General features: G+C 41.3%; 1 protein-coding gene across 3 annotated transcripts in view; it reads left to right on the top strand.

Moving 5' to 3' along the window:
* Positions 1-9,836, top strand: part of LOC123387034 — a 51,855-nt gene extending 42,019 nt beyond the window's left edge. For 2 of the 3 annotated variants that reach the window (XM_045062880.1, XM_045062879.1), the window contains 2 exons: positions 6,853-7,179; positions 8,496-9,836. In XM_045062880.1, the coding sequence (XP_044918815.1) occupies positions 6,853-7,179; positions 8,496-8,564 (396 nt within the window). In that variant the 3' untranslated portion in view covers positions 8,565-9,836. Of the gene's footprint in view, positions 1-6,852; positions 7,536-8,495 lie in introns of all 3 variants that reach the window. The other variant, XR_006601383.1, reaches the window with a different exon arrangement.
* The last annotated feature ends 6,104 nt before the right edge of the window (positions 9,837-15,940 follow it).

Below are 15,940 nucleotides of genomic sequence, written 5' to 3'. Positions count from 1 at the left end.
TTAGGCCCAGACTCATATTCTGACTCTCGAATTATTGCCATGCAAACAGCCAGGTAAAGCCATTCCAAGGGATATTGTGCCAAAGAAAAGCAAGGAAGTGGGAGGTGGAATCCGAATCTCAGTAGGTTCCTGGAGGTAGAAGGAGGAAGCAGCCCCTCACCCTTTTTTCAGAAATAGTGCCAGGAGAAAGGAGAGCACATTTGCAGAGAGGGAAAAGAAAAACACAACTTTCCATTCTGACCTGAAATCAAAACCTTTTTCCTTGTTGCTCAAAATTCTCTACATCTAAGTTCTGGGAGTTATTAAATCCTCTTGTTCTCAGATCCATTCACTTTAGAATTCCTCTGACAGGGGATGGGGTGACTGAATGCAGAAGAGCATCATGTCTTCCCTGGAGGCCAAATGGTGTTATTTCCCGGCCCTCTTTTCCTCTTCTGATAAAAAAGGCTGGAGTCTGGTTCAAGTCCATGATAGAATAACAATTTCTAACAATAGCCTGTCTTCTCAAGTGCATTTTCACTGAATAACATCATACTCTAGTACACAGAGTTACTCAAACAAATAACCTACAAAGTGTTTCCAAATGGAGACCCTACTAAACTGCCTTTAATGGACAGAGTACTTAGTGCATTAATCGCTTATATACAGCAGCAAACATGAACTGCATGGGCTTGTTAATGTCTAAAGTTCTTAAATGATTTTTTAAAGATTTTATTTATTTATTTGACACAGAGAGAGAGAAATCACAAGTAGGCAGAGAGGCAGGCAGAGAGCAGGCAGAGAGAAAGGGGGAACGAGGCTCCCTCCTGAGCAGAGAGCCCATGCGGGACTCGATCCCAGGACCCTGAGATCATGACCTGAGCCGAAGGCAGAGGCTTAACCCACTGAGCCACCCAGGCGCCCTTAAATGATTTTTTAAATAAATTAAAACTGTCCCCTTTCATTGAATTATCACTAATTTCTTCCATCTTGACAGATAACCCATTTCAGATTTTAAGGAAATTAATGACAATTCTGAATTTAGTTCAAATTAAAGAAATGTTTTACCAGCAATAGCAATTTGGTTATTGTCCTGCAGTCAATTGTATCCCCTGTTTAAAAGACTAACTTGCTTGGGACACTGGGGTGGCTCAGGCGGTTAAGCGTCCAACTCTTGATTTTGGCTCAGGTCATGATCTCTGAGCTGTGGGATAGAGCCCCATGTTGGGTTCTGTGCTCAGTGTGGAGTCTCTCTCTCCCTCTGCTCCCACCCCTGCCACCGTTCACACGGTGAACAGTGTGTGTTTATCTTTCTCTCTCTCTCAAAAAATAAAAAATAAAATAGACTAAACTTTAAAAAAAAAATTAACTTGCATGGTAGGCCCTTCCCTACATGGATAGAAATCGGTAGGTAAGTATGTAGGGGGGAAAAAAAAACAAGAAAGAGAGATGGGTGTAGAGAAACAGAAGGCACAGCTGAAACACACAGGAGACAGAAAGTCATGATTGCTGGGGAGAAACCACAACACCCTGCCATCCGAGACCTGGTTCTGTTGCAGCACTGGCAAATTTTCCACCCAAAGCAAGTAACTGAAACCACTCTCAAGCCTATGTGCTCGTCTCTGAGGGGGGTCACCACCAGCCCGTCCTGCCTGTGGGGTTGTGGGACTTCCCATCGGCGCAGCGCTCTGAAAGAGCAATCCAGAGCGTGAGACCAGAGATGATGGGGATGAAGACAAAAGCGCCTCACGTGGCTGTCGCCTCCAATTCCAAACTGTCTACTTCCGGAATTGCTTTTGCTGCTAGAATGGGAGTAGAGCAGCCTCTCGTCAGCATTCCAGGGGGTGTAGTTCCTCTGAAGCCCCCTCTCTGGGACCGTAGGCCCAGGCCCTAGAGGATGAGCCACAGAATATTTGCAGCAACGTTCATGTAGATGGTACTCCAACACTTTGTTCTTGTCTACCCGCACCCTTCGCTTCCAGAACGGACCCAAGCTCCTGCTAAAATAAATGTTAACTATAAAGGACTTTCGTATCGCTGAGCATGCAACAGCCAAAACTCAATCTACAAAAAGATTCCCTAAACTCAAATCCCAAAAAGAACAAATTTGTTCATGCTCTCTCCTCCCTCCGCATGTCTAGGGTGTTGGAATGACCTTTGGTGACCTTTGCCTTCCCTCCAGGACTAGTTCTCGTCATGGGCCTTACCCAGAGCCACCAGACTCTCAGCCTTTGACAAACCATCCCCCTGAGCTTCCAAGACAGGCACACAGTTAGTGTCCCCTGAGGACATCCCCATTCCTCTGTCCCCAAACACAGGGTGGTACAGAAAGACCAAGTTCCCTGCCCGTTTGTTCCCATTAGATCCTCTGCTAACCTATGACATGGCGTTTTGGTCAAAGCATTGTTGAATGAATCATAAATGATGAAATAAGATCCCAACCCCCCCTTCACAGGTAGTTTTCAGCATGAGTAGCACCTTACCTTAGTGGATTTGTCACTTGCTTGTTCAGGTTCAAGGATCATGGCAACCTTCGCAGCATAGCACAGAGCTCTGGAAAAACTAGCCAAGAAACCATTCATGAGATATAAAATGCCAAACCTGACCAAGTCTGATGGAGGAGTATACCTATGTGTCATCTTTTTTTTTTTTAAGGTTTTATTTATTTATTTGACAGAGAGAGATCACAAGTAGGCAGAGAGAGGCAGGCAGAGAGAGAGGAGGAAGCAGGCTCCCCGCTAAGCAGAGAGCTCGATGTGGGGCTTGATCCCAGGACCCTGAGATCATGACCTGAGCCAAAGGCAGAAGCTTTAACCCACTGAGCCACCCAGGGACACAGCCTATGTGCCATCTTAATCAAAGGATTCACAGGCCTTCTTGGTCCTCTCAGGATGCTCAGGACCCAGGAACACTTGCATCATCATTGCAACTGTATTGACAAAATAAGTTTCATTGGCAAAAAAAAAAAAACACAAAAAAACAAAACAAACAAAAAAAACCCAAACCCCTAAAACAAACCAAAAAACAAACAAACAAAACTCAGGGATGATCGAGTTCTGTTAATCCAGTCTGAATTTTAGGGGAGCAAGGGAATTCCAGGGAACTGTGGATTTTCATCATCTCTAAGAAACTGAATGAATCTACTGGTCACTTTAGAATCCCTTTTCACCAGTCAACAAAGTGCCACCCTCTTTGGCTTGGTGTCTTAAGTCCCACTGGGAAAACCTCCTAAAAAGCCATGCCCACTTGTTTACTCTAGATCTTCATACCTGTGCCTCCCTCTGTAGCCACCAGAAAATATATTTATTGGAAGCTACCTCAAAATTAGGTAGCTTGTTGTGTTTTGGGGGAGCCTGGCTCCAGCCGGTTTTGCCATGACTTTTGTGACTTTTTTTAAAAAGATGTATTTATTAGAGAGGAGGAGGGGAGGAGGGGTAGAGAGAGAGGGAGAGAGAGAAACTCCGAGCAGACTCCTGCTGTGTGTGGAGCCCAACCTGGGGCTCAATCTCACAAACCTGAGATCATGACCTGAGCCAAAACCAGGGGTCAGACGCTTAACTGGCTGACCCACCCAGGCACCCCTTGTGAATTTTTATTTCCATTGCCACTACTACCACGATAGTCAAAGGATTATGAGAACCCAGATTACTGTCAAACCAAACTGTGGGACCAAATAATGTGAAGGTCCTAAGGGAGTGAGTGTGTCATATTTTAAAATCAGGATGGGAATAAGGCTTTGGTCATTTTCTTATCCTAAGTAAGACTAAGCTCCCAGCTCCTGGACTGTGGCTCAGATTTATGGTCAAAGACATGGGCTTTGTGGCCTTGAGCTTTCTTCACTTTCACTCCTTTCTTCCAAAAAGTGTGCCTGGGGACTTCTCAACAATACAGGTTGCACACGATCAGGGTGTGAGAGAGTAGAACCCTGGGGAGAATCTGGGTAAGTGTCCAGCCTGGCCATGCTCCACAGTTACTAGGAGAGTCCCTAAAAGGACTGAGTTCCCCTTGTGTCCTGAGCCCCCCTTCTCATCTGTGTCCCCTTTGTTGGCTTCTCTGTCTCACTGCACTCTCTGCTTCCACTTCCTGGGATCACCACCCAGGAATCCCCCTGCGCCTAAATTCTTGCCTGAGAGTCAGCTTAAGGATGATCTGAAAAAAATGAAGACATTCCAGTTTCTCTTTATTTTTCTAAACTGTGATGAAAACTCACCTTCTGGGGACAAAGCTGAGGGTGCTGGATGCGTTCTTGACTCATGGGGAATGGGAGTGTCAGGAGCACACCAGTGAATGCCTAGGACATAAGCTGGATCAGCAGGTATGACGCCTAGCCAATGTCAGCAGCTTCTGTGATGACATTTATTAAGAGAAGATAGAGATAAATGTTGCCCTCGCTCCCTTTCGCTGCATGGGAGTTCCCCAGGGTGCTCCAGGGCTGAGTGCCAACCATGGCTGTATCTTCTTGGGCCCTTACTTGTGCCCATACAGAGAGGAGCACTGGGCAGTATCTTACTCAGTCCAGCAGAACCAGAAAAATATGCCGCCACCCCACCACGACACTACCAGCACCAGCAATGAGAAGGAAAGTCTATCTGCTTCTTGCTTTTAAACAGTTATATTTACAAGATGAGAACATTGCTTCTCCAGCAAAGGCACAGACTTGTCAAGTAAACGAGAGCACCAACATCTAGAGCATTAGAAATGCAGCAGGTAATAAAGACCCCGACTTTCAGTGAGACTTGAAGCCCTTGCAGGGACAGGACCCAGCACACAGACTCTAGATGCCAGGAGCCCAATGTCGAGAGCGTGAGAGCTGAGTGGGAGGCAGCAGCAGACTCCGCGAGCCATGCCCACCGCTGCGACATGCTAGCGACCGGGTGTTCACCCTGGGAAGCACACCAAAATTCAGTTTTCTTTTGGTTGCTTGGTGGTTGCCTAGACCTGTGCTTGTTAGAGAACCACCAGAAAAACAGTATCGTTTGTCCCAATTAATCCTTTTGTTGATTCTATAAATATGCAGTTTAGAATCTCCTCCTCCCTCCTCACTGCTAGTGTGGAAATGACCTTTGATGATCTTCGCCTCCCATCAGGCCCCTTAAAAGAAACCTACTGAACCAAAATAAAGCCAAGACTGTCAAGACCTTGGGAACTCAAGGGGTCGTGGCTCTAGGTAAATAGCCACTCTTAAGTTACAGTGTTTCAGGCCAAGGGTGAGATAACAGAGGATACTTGGGGTTCAAGGTCTCAGAAGTCAAACATTTAAAGTTAATAGGTAAGTGACCAACATATGTGTGAGAAAACAGTAAGAAAGGGACATGTTCTTTAGCCCTGGGGAATTGTTTGATGTTGTAAAAAATGAGTAACTGCACTGGAGGAAATTGGCTAATAAAATAAAAATATCAGTGCAGTGAAACTTTAGAGTCAGAAAAACCTAGACTCAAACCAAGCTCTGCTTCATAGCAGCTGTGTTCCTTGTGCAATTTACTTATGGAGGGGGGGGGGGCTGCTTCTGAGCTGGTGGTAAGGCGAGGAGCCACTTGCCAGGCTTTGCCACACTGCTCTCTCATCTACTCGCCACTTTGTTGATGTTAACTCCCTGCCTCCTTCATATGCTTGCCAAATACTATGATACATTCTTTCAGTTTCCTCTCTCCTCATTACTACCTAGATGTGCTTTTCCTATTTCATTATGAGCTTTAAAAATAAATACCGGATCACTAAAGGACGAATACTATACAAGGTACTAGAGTAATCAAATTCATAGAGACAGAAAGTAAAGGGGCGGTTGCCAGGGGCTAGGGAAAGGGGGAATGGGGCAGTTTGTGTTTAATGGGTATAGGATTTCAGTTTTGCAAGGTGAAAAATGTCCTGATGATGGGTGGTGGTTGCAAAGCAATATGAATGTACTTAATGCCACCGAACTGTACACTTTAATAAAGTTAAAAGGGTCAATTTTATGTGATGTATGTTTTATCATCATTTTATAACTTCTAAAAGAAAAGAAATAAATACCTAACTCTATCCATGATAATTACCTATAAGACTCATCATAATGCAAATATTTGTCACATCCAGACCCCCCCTTCTCTAGGAGGAATCGACAGGTTGAAACCCACACCTGCCGCCCCCTCTCCGTCCCCCAGACAAGGCGGCTATATGCAATAACCAGCAGAGGGCAGAAGAGAGTCAAGGTGGCATTTCCCCCTGAATTTCGGTTTTATGATCGTTCTTGCATCTTCTCTATTTTGCTCTATTAATTAAAGGCCATCTTTAAAAGTGAATGTCTTCCTAAGATGGTCACATTAGAGGACAGAGGATAAACAACTCTCCCGCTGCATATCTTGGTTAAATTTTCACATCATTTAAATTATCACATGAAAATACTTGCTCTGTACTGGGTTTTCTAGTGGTAACAGGGTTTCAACTTGACTAGTCTTTTTTTATTGTATTTTGGTTGTATCTCTCTTACCACATCATTTTGGCAAAGTACTCTATGAATACTTGTATTGATGTTCCCACGAAAGGGCACTTGGGACTGCATTAAATCTCAGCAGAAACCCTATTGAAACACCACTGTAAAACTGATAGGCTTTGGGTTTTTAGGTGTTTTCCTTCCACCCAGCTGAGCTACGTTGCCATAACCAAATATCATAAAAGTACTCCACTGGCAAATATCAAAAAGGAAAATACCTTTCCTTCTCTTGATTTCCCACAGTATATTTTCCAGTTACCCTTTATGTACTATAATTACTTGGAGGAGTTTGCTTTTTGGCTTAAAAGCCTGTTGCCGCTTTATTATTTGAGAACGCCAAGGGAATCATTTTCAAGCAAGAGAGCAGCGTTTTCATGACAAGGGTTTTCTCTTCTCTCTTAAAGGAAGCCAGACCCTTCACTGTCACATTCAAGGCTGCAGATTGCTTTCGGACTTCTGGTTTCAAACAGTCTGGGAACAGCATGGATGACATATGGATTCACGACGAAAGGTTTTGTTTAATGGCAAGGAGCATCAGCTGTCGTCGCCTTGTCCCTTGGCTGCTGCCAGGCATCATGTTAAAACAGTGGGGGCAGCAGGATCTGCCCAGGCAGTCTTGGCTCTTCCATTTCTTCAAAGAATGTGGATGCAGAGTCTTTCTCTTGCAAGCATCGACTAGGATTCAAGTTCGAAATACCCATTATTATTTCACCTGCCTTGAAATGGAAATTGTAAGCACTCTGATAAATGATTTGAAAGACTGTCTAATTTCTGTAACTACCTCTGTCAGCTGTTAACTTGCAATTTTGTAACATCTAAAACATTCTGAAATTTCTCTGTGCATACCCCTGAGTGAGCTGACTACCCACTCACCTGTTCCCTGTACCAATTCTGCCCAAAAAAGGAAGGAAGGGAGGAAGGAAGGAAGGAAAGAAGGAAAGAAGGAAGGGGAAGGGAAAAAGGGAAGGAACTATTTTTCTCGTTCTCGGGCGATGGAAGAATACTGTTCTCAATGAGCCCAGCATGGGTGAACAATGAGTCTTTTTCCAAGGACTAGAAATAACAGAGGAGTCTATCACAATGCACAGTAAGTTGGGCTTAATTAATTTAATTTCTATTTCCAGAACACTCCTTTTTCCTTTCTCAGAATCAAGGTGAGGGAAGAAAGGGAGGGAACAAAGCTAGGATGCTGGGAGATGAAAAAAGAACAACAAAATGACTCAGGAGCCCAGTATTGTTTAGGAGGCTGAAAACCCTCTGAGTTGATGAACCATGTGTTGTGTGTTATGTGAATATTTGTTGCAACATAAAGATAGCTTGAGGTCATCTCTAAGCTCACCCTGCTGTCCGTGATGATCAGCTGGTTTATTATAAGCTTCAGAAAGGCCAGGTTTCCAGAGGAGCCCACACCACATTCATGAGCTCTGTAAGAGTTATTTTCATAACCCTAAATCCAGAATTTCCATGAGGACACGCTAAACAAGCGATATAGACTAAATAAACATCGTTGCGGGGAAGGGAGGGCTCCGATGTGGAAATCATGGTGACACATACATTGGCAGAAGTTGCAGGCTACAGTAAATTAAAATGTAAACAGCTTTCCTTGATAGAAAATCCCATATGGAAAATGGAAGCCAGCTGTACACTATAGATCACACAAAACACCGTGTCTCTGCACTGCGTCAGAAAACTAAAGAAGGCAGTACAGGGGACGCTGGTATTTATCTAGTCTGCACAGTGGAGGGTGAATTTAATGTGCTGAAGTTCATTATAAAAGGTGGGTGCGCAGTTCCCCAGAGGCACATTTCCACTCTGGCTCAGGTTTACAAGCCAGAAGTTGTTTCCTTGTGTCCCCGGGTAGGGATGCCAGCTTCTGACAAGGGATGTGAGAAAGCATCTGAATCCATAATGAGTGTTCCCTGTAAGCCAGGCACTAGAAGAGTTTAATTAAACACTTAAAGAGAAAAACAGAATAATACAGAAAATCATTTAACAAGCACTGTCTCCAGATTAACAAATGTCAATATTTTTCTTCGACTTGCTTTAGATCTTTGTGCCGTTGTACAAAAGATGCAAAATATTCTGGTTGAAATGGATGCTCCCTTGGCTCTCCTGACTCCCATTTTCTTCCCTCCCTCCCTGGGGCCGAGAAGTCGCCACACTGCATTTGGTGAGTTTCTTCCTTGTGTGGATTATATTACTGCATTTTCTCATTCAGTCCTTCCAGCAGCTCTTTGAAAAGGATATTATCGCCATGTTACAGATGAGGAAACTGAGACCCAAGGAGATCAGTATTTGCCCACAGTCACACAACAAGTAGGTAAAAGAGCGGAGTCTCAAACCCAGGTTGCTCTTGTTCAAAACTTGTGCCCTTTTTCCTGCATCCCACACCTGGAGGAGCTGGTCTTTCTCATGCCACCTGAAGACTGCGGGATTTCTTCCAGCTGAATTATTGTATCTCTGCGAACTTTGATTCAGAAGCTTTACTTTCTGATTCCTTAACCGAATCATTTTAGATTTTTGCCCTTTTGTAAAGCCTAAACATGAATCCAACAAGAGAGGGATGAAATGGGAGAATTGCACTATCTTATCATATGCATTTGGGCATCCTCTCTGTTTTTAAATATACCACTGATTCATGATTACCTTCTTTTTTTTTTTTTTTCCATGATTACCTTCTTGAGGGTCAACAGTGTATCCCATATGTCACTCGTCCCCTGCCATTTGGGAAGCCATCTGTAAAGTGTTTTTTAAAACCCCTCCATGGATACTTATCATTTGTTTTATAGCTATACCGCTCAAAAAAGGCTTCCAGAGAAAAGTGGGACAAAAACAAAGGATAACTTAGATTCAACAGTGGCTACTATACGAACTGGAAAAAAAAAAATGCGTTGCAAAGCAATTTGATGATATGTAACTGGAACCACAAAATTATCCATAGTGTTTAAGAACTACATTCTGAAAATCTATCCTAAAGAAGTAACCCAAATAGTGGAAAAAACAACATTCAAAACACTTCCTAATTCTGTTATTTATTGAAGTCTGGAAGTGACATAATGGTCCAAGAAATGTTGTTAGATTACTATAGAAGGACCCCTTGACTAAATCATGTATTGTCATTAAACTGATAATTTGAAAGAAAAGCAAGGCTCCCGTCCTCACTTTGCTAATTAGTTGTGTTAAGTTTGCCAAGCTGATTAATCATTCTGATTTTCAAACTTTTCATTTGCAACATACAAAATACTGAAATCTACCTTAAAGATGTGAGAAAATTCACTGGTCTAGAATATGAAATAACTTATCCCACTTACTGATACCGGATAGTACTCAATAAATTTTATCTAATAGAATGATTATCTATTTTAAAAGTTTGGATTTATTACAATTACTACAAAATAAGTCAGTAAAAGAGACTGGATTCAGGGCGTCTGGGTGGATCAGTCATTAAGTATCTGCCTTCAGCTCAGGTCATGATCCCAGAGTCCTGGGTTTGAGCCCCACATCAGGCTCCTTGCTCGGTAAGAAGCCTGCTTCTCCCTCTCCCGCTCCCACTGCTTGTGTTCCCTCTCTGTCTCTCTCTCTGTCAAATAAATAATAAAATCTTTAAAAAAAGAAAAGAGAGAGATACTGGATTCAAATATGTAAGAAGATAATCTAATTTATATTACATGCTTTTTATTACAATGAAAAATTAGAAGTGTCTGAGTTGGGATAATGGTGTAGGAAAGGGAATTTTTTTATTCTACCCTCTTAGGTTTAGTCTTAAAGGCCTGCAAATTAAATATAAACTTACAGGTTTATATTTATATCCAGGAAGGAACAACCTTCCTGGTTGTTCAACAAAGGGACAACCAAAACTTATTTATGTGTATATGGGAATACACAAAAGAAGTGGCTTTCTGAACAGCAAAGATGGGAGTTTCTCTATGCCTAACTTAATATGAGAGAGGAGGAGAAAAAGAAAAGGCTTCTATGGGAGGAACAAATGGATTTCTGGGAGAAAAATAAGAAAAGTTTATGATAATGTTTATGCAAGTCAGACTGGTCTTAGCTTTTTTCTTCACGGCCATAAAAATCTCCTGGAGAGGGGATTCTTGGCAGCCCTACTCCCAGAAATTTCTGCAAAGGAAGGCTTTTTGCTGCATCTATTAATTTTCAAATGTCTTTGCTTTAAAATAATCTTTATATTAATTCTGGGGAACGTAAGTGAGCCTGCACATTGGCATCAAAGCACTTTTCCCCCTATATATTAAATAAACTTGCTGTAATATTGTTAGGCAGATTTTATTAATTTTTAAAATAAATAATATTTCTAGGCTTTTACTGTGTGATCTGTAACAAAGGAACCTTTCCAATACGGGAGAAAAAAGCATAGTCTATATTCGGAGACCATTGTAATGGTAGAAAAACCCCGGAGTAGTAGCCCAAGGACCTCTGGTCATATCATAGAACAGGGTTCACCTCCCATGTTCCATGATCTAGTGCACTGGAACATGCTGGTCCTCAGTTTCCTCACCTGGAAAGTAAGGATAATAATAATGTCTCATTTGCAGATTTCTTAAAAAGAACTTGATAAGATCTGTGTAGTTTGAAAGGTCATTACATTAATAAAGAATCATTTGTATTAGATTATAATACTTTAATGCATATGATCTTATAAATAAGGTGACACTTTATTCATTTAATGAAAAAAAGAAGAGAGGCGGTGATTAAACCTGAAACTTAAAGTACATATATGCCTTCACCTTCAGGGACTGTCAAGCTGGCATTCACCCTTAGGCATTCTGTGGCTCTAGCTTACGTCAGTGCTGGTGTTTTAAAGACAAATGTGGTTTTTTAAAACTGGAGTTAAGTAAGGGCTGGAGACCTTACTGAAATAAAACTGTAGCTACTTAAGAATGACCTTGAGCACCATGACCTTGCAAAATTAGACTGCTATTAGAGAACATTGCTCTGGGTACTTTGGCCTTGTTATTTTCATAGCTCAAATCAGAAATGCCATCCTCTTAATCTGCCGGAGTCTCTGACGTATTTATGAATAGAAACTAGCTGACTATGGCTCATTTTCGCTTGGGCAATCATCAGTTAGACATGGAATTTATCTACTAATTTAAGGAATATTTCTTGATACAGCACCCTCCCCTACTATTATTATAAAGAATTTCCCCCAAACCTTACAGCTTTACCTGGAGGAAACAGTTGAACCATCCAACAGTGTAACTATGAAAATCAACTTCAGAATTGTCCTAACAAGGTCCATATGAATATAAACTTTGGAATAAAGTATGCTGTGCACCATGATTCTTTTATAATATGCTTCTAAAATTAAGCTTTTCATGTGGAAATTATCAAATAAATAGCTGTGCTCATTTCTCCAAGATTTCATTATTCATTACAAATTTTCAAAAGAATTGGTTAAAACTCATATCTGGCTAGCAGCCTGACACAGCTTCTCCTATTTTCCACAAAAATACATACAAAGGGTTTTTTTTTTTTCTTTTAATGACAGTCACAATACAGTTTTTTGTTTTTTGTTTTTTGTTTTTAAAGGCTATTGCCAGAATATGGGAAAAATTTCTCTAACTCCAAAGTCAAACCATAGACAAAGACAAGTGACTAGGTGATGCCTTATCTCTGAAAAAAGTGGAGGCTTTCATTCTGAAATATGGGCAGATATCCCTCATCCTTTCCCAAATTCATCCTCCTGATTCAGACTCTGCCACGCAGTCAGTGTTCTAATGCTTGGGTAGACATTTGTAAGACCACCAGAAAAGACCAGTCAGCCATTCCCCAGAGCACCTTTCCTTTCTCCAGAGACAGAAACTGCGCCCCCCAGAACGACTCGAGTGTGTTGCATTCTGGGCCTTTCCACTTACTGTGCACTGGAGAAACAAGAACAGAGGCCCCGCGTTGGTAATGGGACATGCTAGGAACTGTAGGTTTTTTTAACTTTCTTCATTTGCTCAGAGTATCAGGGCATCTCAAGCCTATAGAGGTACGCTAAATGAAAGCTCACTAAAACTCAAGAAGTCTGCCTTAAAACTGCATCAGACATGGTGAAGAACTACATAGAGGCAGAACAGGGCCATGGGCATCCACGTCCACTGTGTTAACAACCACCAAGCCATGATTCTGGGATGAATAAGTACAAATGGGTGGAGGTAGCTTATGAAATAATAATGCAGATAAGAAAAAGGAAGTATCTTGAACACACAAAGAAATCAGTAATTTATCATTTATATTTTATATTTATAATTTATAATTATAAAATGTCCTGATATTCTCACTTCAGTGTCTGCAACCCAGTAGACAGTGAATGTGTTAGCTGTTGTCCTTACATTGTTATTATAACTACTTTTTTCCTGTATTACTTGAATCTTTTTAATGAGCATGTACTTCTTTTAAAAATCACAAAACCATAGAAAATATATACTTATTACGCACCTACTGTGATCCAGGTCTTGATTACACAACAGTGTGAATGTACTGAATGTCACTGAATTCCACACTTTAAAATGGTAACAATGGTAAAACACACATAACATAAAATTCATTGCTTTAACAGTTTCTGAAGGGCACAATTCAGTGACATTAAGCACATTCACTCTGGTGTGCGATCATCCCCACTATCGGGATCCAAAACATTCTCGTCGGCCCCAAGGGAAAACTCGTACCCTTTAAGCAGTCATCCCTCACTCTCCTTTCTTCCAGGGCCTAGCAGTCACTAATCTGCCTTCTGTCCCTATCTGCTTATTCTGGAGATTTCGCATAAGTGGAGTCAACATGTGGCCTTTTGTGTCTGGCGTCTTCATTTAATACCATCTTTTTCGAGGTTCATTCAATACTTTATTCCTTTGTATGACTGAAGTATATTCTACCATATGAACAAACCATATTTTGTTTATTCATTTATCCTCTGATGGGCATTTGGATCATTTCCACCTTTTGGCTCTTGTGACTAGAACTGCTATGAACATGTATGTACATGTGTTTGTTGGAGTCTATGTCTTCAGTACTTTGGGGATATATACAGAAGGGGGATCGTTAGGTCATATGATATTCTATGTTTAACTTTTTGAAGTTCCAAAGTCTTTTTAAGTGAAGAAATCAATTGCATCATAATATGAAAGCAGTGAATAATGGAGCCAGACTATTGGAGTTTGAATCCTGGATCCACCATTTGCTAGTTTTGTCCCTTTGGGAAACATACCTCTCTATGGCCCCATTTCCTCCTCTGTCAGTTGACCTAATAATAATCCCTATTCCCTTGAGTTGGGAAGATTTAGGGAATTTATATATGTCGTATAATTAGAACAGTGCTATAGGCACATGTTGTTACCTATTATTATTTTGACCTGATCCCATTTGTGTGTGTGTAAGACTACATACATAATTGTTTGCATCAAACAAGTACTTCTTGTTTGTTAAAACTACTTCTGACTTCCTGTCAGAAGCAGATTTGAGGGAGTGCCTGGGTGGCTCAGTGGATTAAGCCTCTGCCTTCAGCTCAGGTCATGATCTCGGGATCCTGGGATCAAGCCCAGCGTCAGGCTCTCTGCTCAGCGGGGAGCCTGCTTCCCCCCACCCCTTTCTTTGCCTGCCTCTCTGCCTACTTGTGATTTCTGTCTCTGTCAAATAAATAAATAAAATATTTTTTAAAAAAGTAGATTTGAAGGATAAATGGTAGGATCACATCATCTTTTATTTTGTTTGTGTATTTTCTTTCTGTAATGAGCATGTACTAGTCTGCATATTTTTTAACTAAAGAGGTTTTCTGTTTAAGGTGCACTGTGACCTACTCAGTCACTCAGTTAAAACCCTTCAACGAGGGAGAAGGTGGTGGGGTTATGGACATTGGGGAGGGTTTGTGCTATGGTGAGTGCTGTGAAGTGTGTAAACCTGGCAATTCACAGACCTGAACCCCTGGGGATAAAAATACATTATATGTTTATAAAATATTTAAAAATTTAAAAAATGAAAAAAAAAAAAAGGTAAAGACACACACACACACATACACACCCTTCAATGATCCTATAGCAATGGGTCCCAAAGACCTTCATGCTGACTGGCCACATTAAGTCATCTGATGAGCTTATCAGAAATACAGAAATACATCTAAACTGGCCCTACTGGGTGACCATTTCTGGTTGGTTCTGATGTGCCGAGATGTTTGAGAACCACGGTGTCCAAGCTTCTTCCATGACCTGGTCCCTCCCCACCTGCAGGTTCATCTTCCCATTTGCCTTCCTAATAAAAAAACCTCCCACCTGTTATAGGACAGGCCCTTCTATGCCTGGAGCTGTCCTTGGCCCCATGCCCCACCTCCTTCCAATTCTTTGAATTATTTATCCCTATTTATGCTTCAATATTCCGCTCAAGCATTGTCTCCTCCAAAACCTATTGTCCATCAAACGAAATATTCCAACAAATGAACAGTTTCCATTCCCATGGTCTCCCAGAGCATTCTATAGCAGCAGCTCAAGCACATCTTCTCTGCATTATACTGAAACTATCTCTTCCATGTCTGCTTCTGCTCTTGCCCATCTGAGGTTTTGAGGACAGAGCCCGTAGTCTGCAGAGCAATTCTCAACCCGAGATTTCACCACGAAATGATGATTTCTGTTTTATAGTGGCTAGTTTAAAATATGTTTTTAAAACACTGTTCCCACATTAACAGTAACTATGTAGTAAATTACAGAGCACAAAGAACAAGGCCCAGTTTTTCCAAACTTGTGTTTAATATATGCATGCACAACATATATGTGTAGATGTGTAAAGTACTTCTGAGTTAAAGTAACCTATGAAGCCAACATTCCCTAAAGTAAGTTCCTAGAAACACTTGTTGCAGGAGCTACTCAGTGAAAAAGGGATCAATGAATTTAAATATCCTGAAATATCCTGCACTAACGTAGGATACTACACTAATGCTGACATTGTTAAATATGATGATTCTAAGAGTTATTTGACTGAGATGCCGTTTTGTCAAGTACACTTATAGACCTTCAGGGTAAGTACAGCTCTGTGGACACCCATTTTGAAAAATGCTGAATAACTTATTCCAACCTGTCCTTCTACTAAGGCGGCAGTCAGGACAGACCCAGATATCATGGCACAGAGAGACTAATTTTGTTGGAGTGGGCTATACTCTTACTATAGCACAGCCAGGAGCACCAGACACATTCTAAGTATATTCCACTGGGTGACTGCTAACCTCACCCTTTTCACTTAGAAATATTCCACTCTGCTTTCACAGGCAGTCCTTTTAATTCAGTGAATAATGTTCTCCCCTTTGGGGGCACGTGTAAATGGATTTCCAACTGTTTTAAAAACCATCAGTCTGTGACAAGAGTCAGGCTCTGGGCAGCAGTTAATTGAGAAAACTTGAGAGATAATTATACCTTACAACTAGGAGGGAAGAAAGGGGGGGGTTCTTATTTTTTTTAAATATCATATTTACTTCTAATATCATGTGTATGATATATATTTGTTTAT

The sequence above is a fragment of the Mustela putorius genome, unplaced genomic scaffold (genome assembly GCF_011764305.1).
Source record: "Mustela putorius furo isolate JIRA1106 unplaced genomic scaffold, ASM1176430v1.1 tig00003845_pilon_pilon_pilon, whole genome shotgun sequence".
Taxonomy (NCBI): Eukaryota; Metazoa; Chordata; class Mammalia; order Carnivora; family Mustelidae; genus Mustela; species Mustela putorius.
The sequence above is the reverse complement of the archived record's forward strand: the minus strand, read 5'-3'. Positions and strand labels throughout refer to the sequence as shown.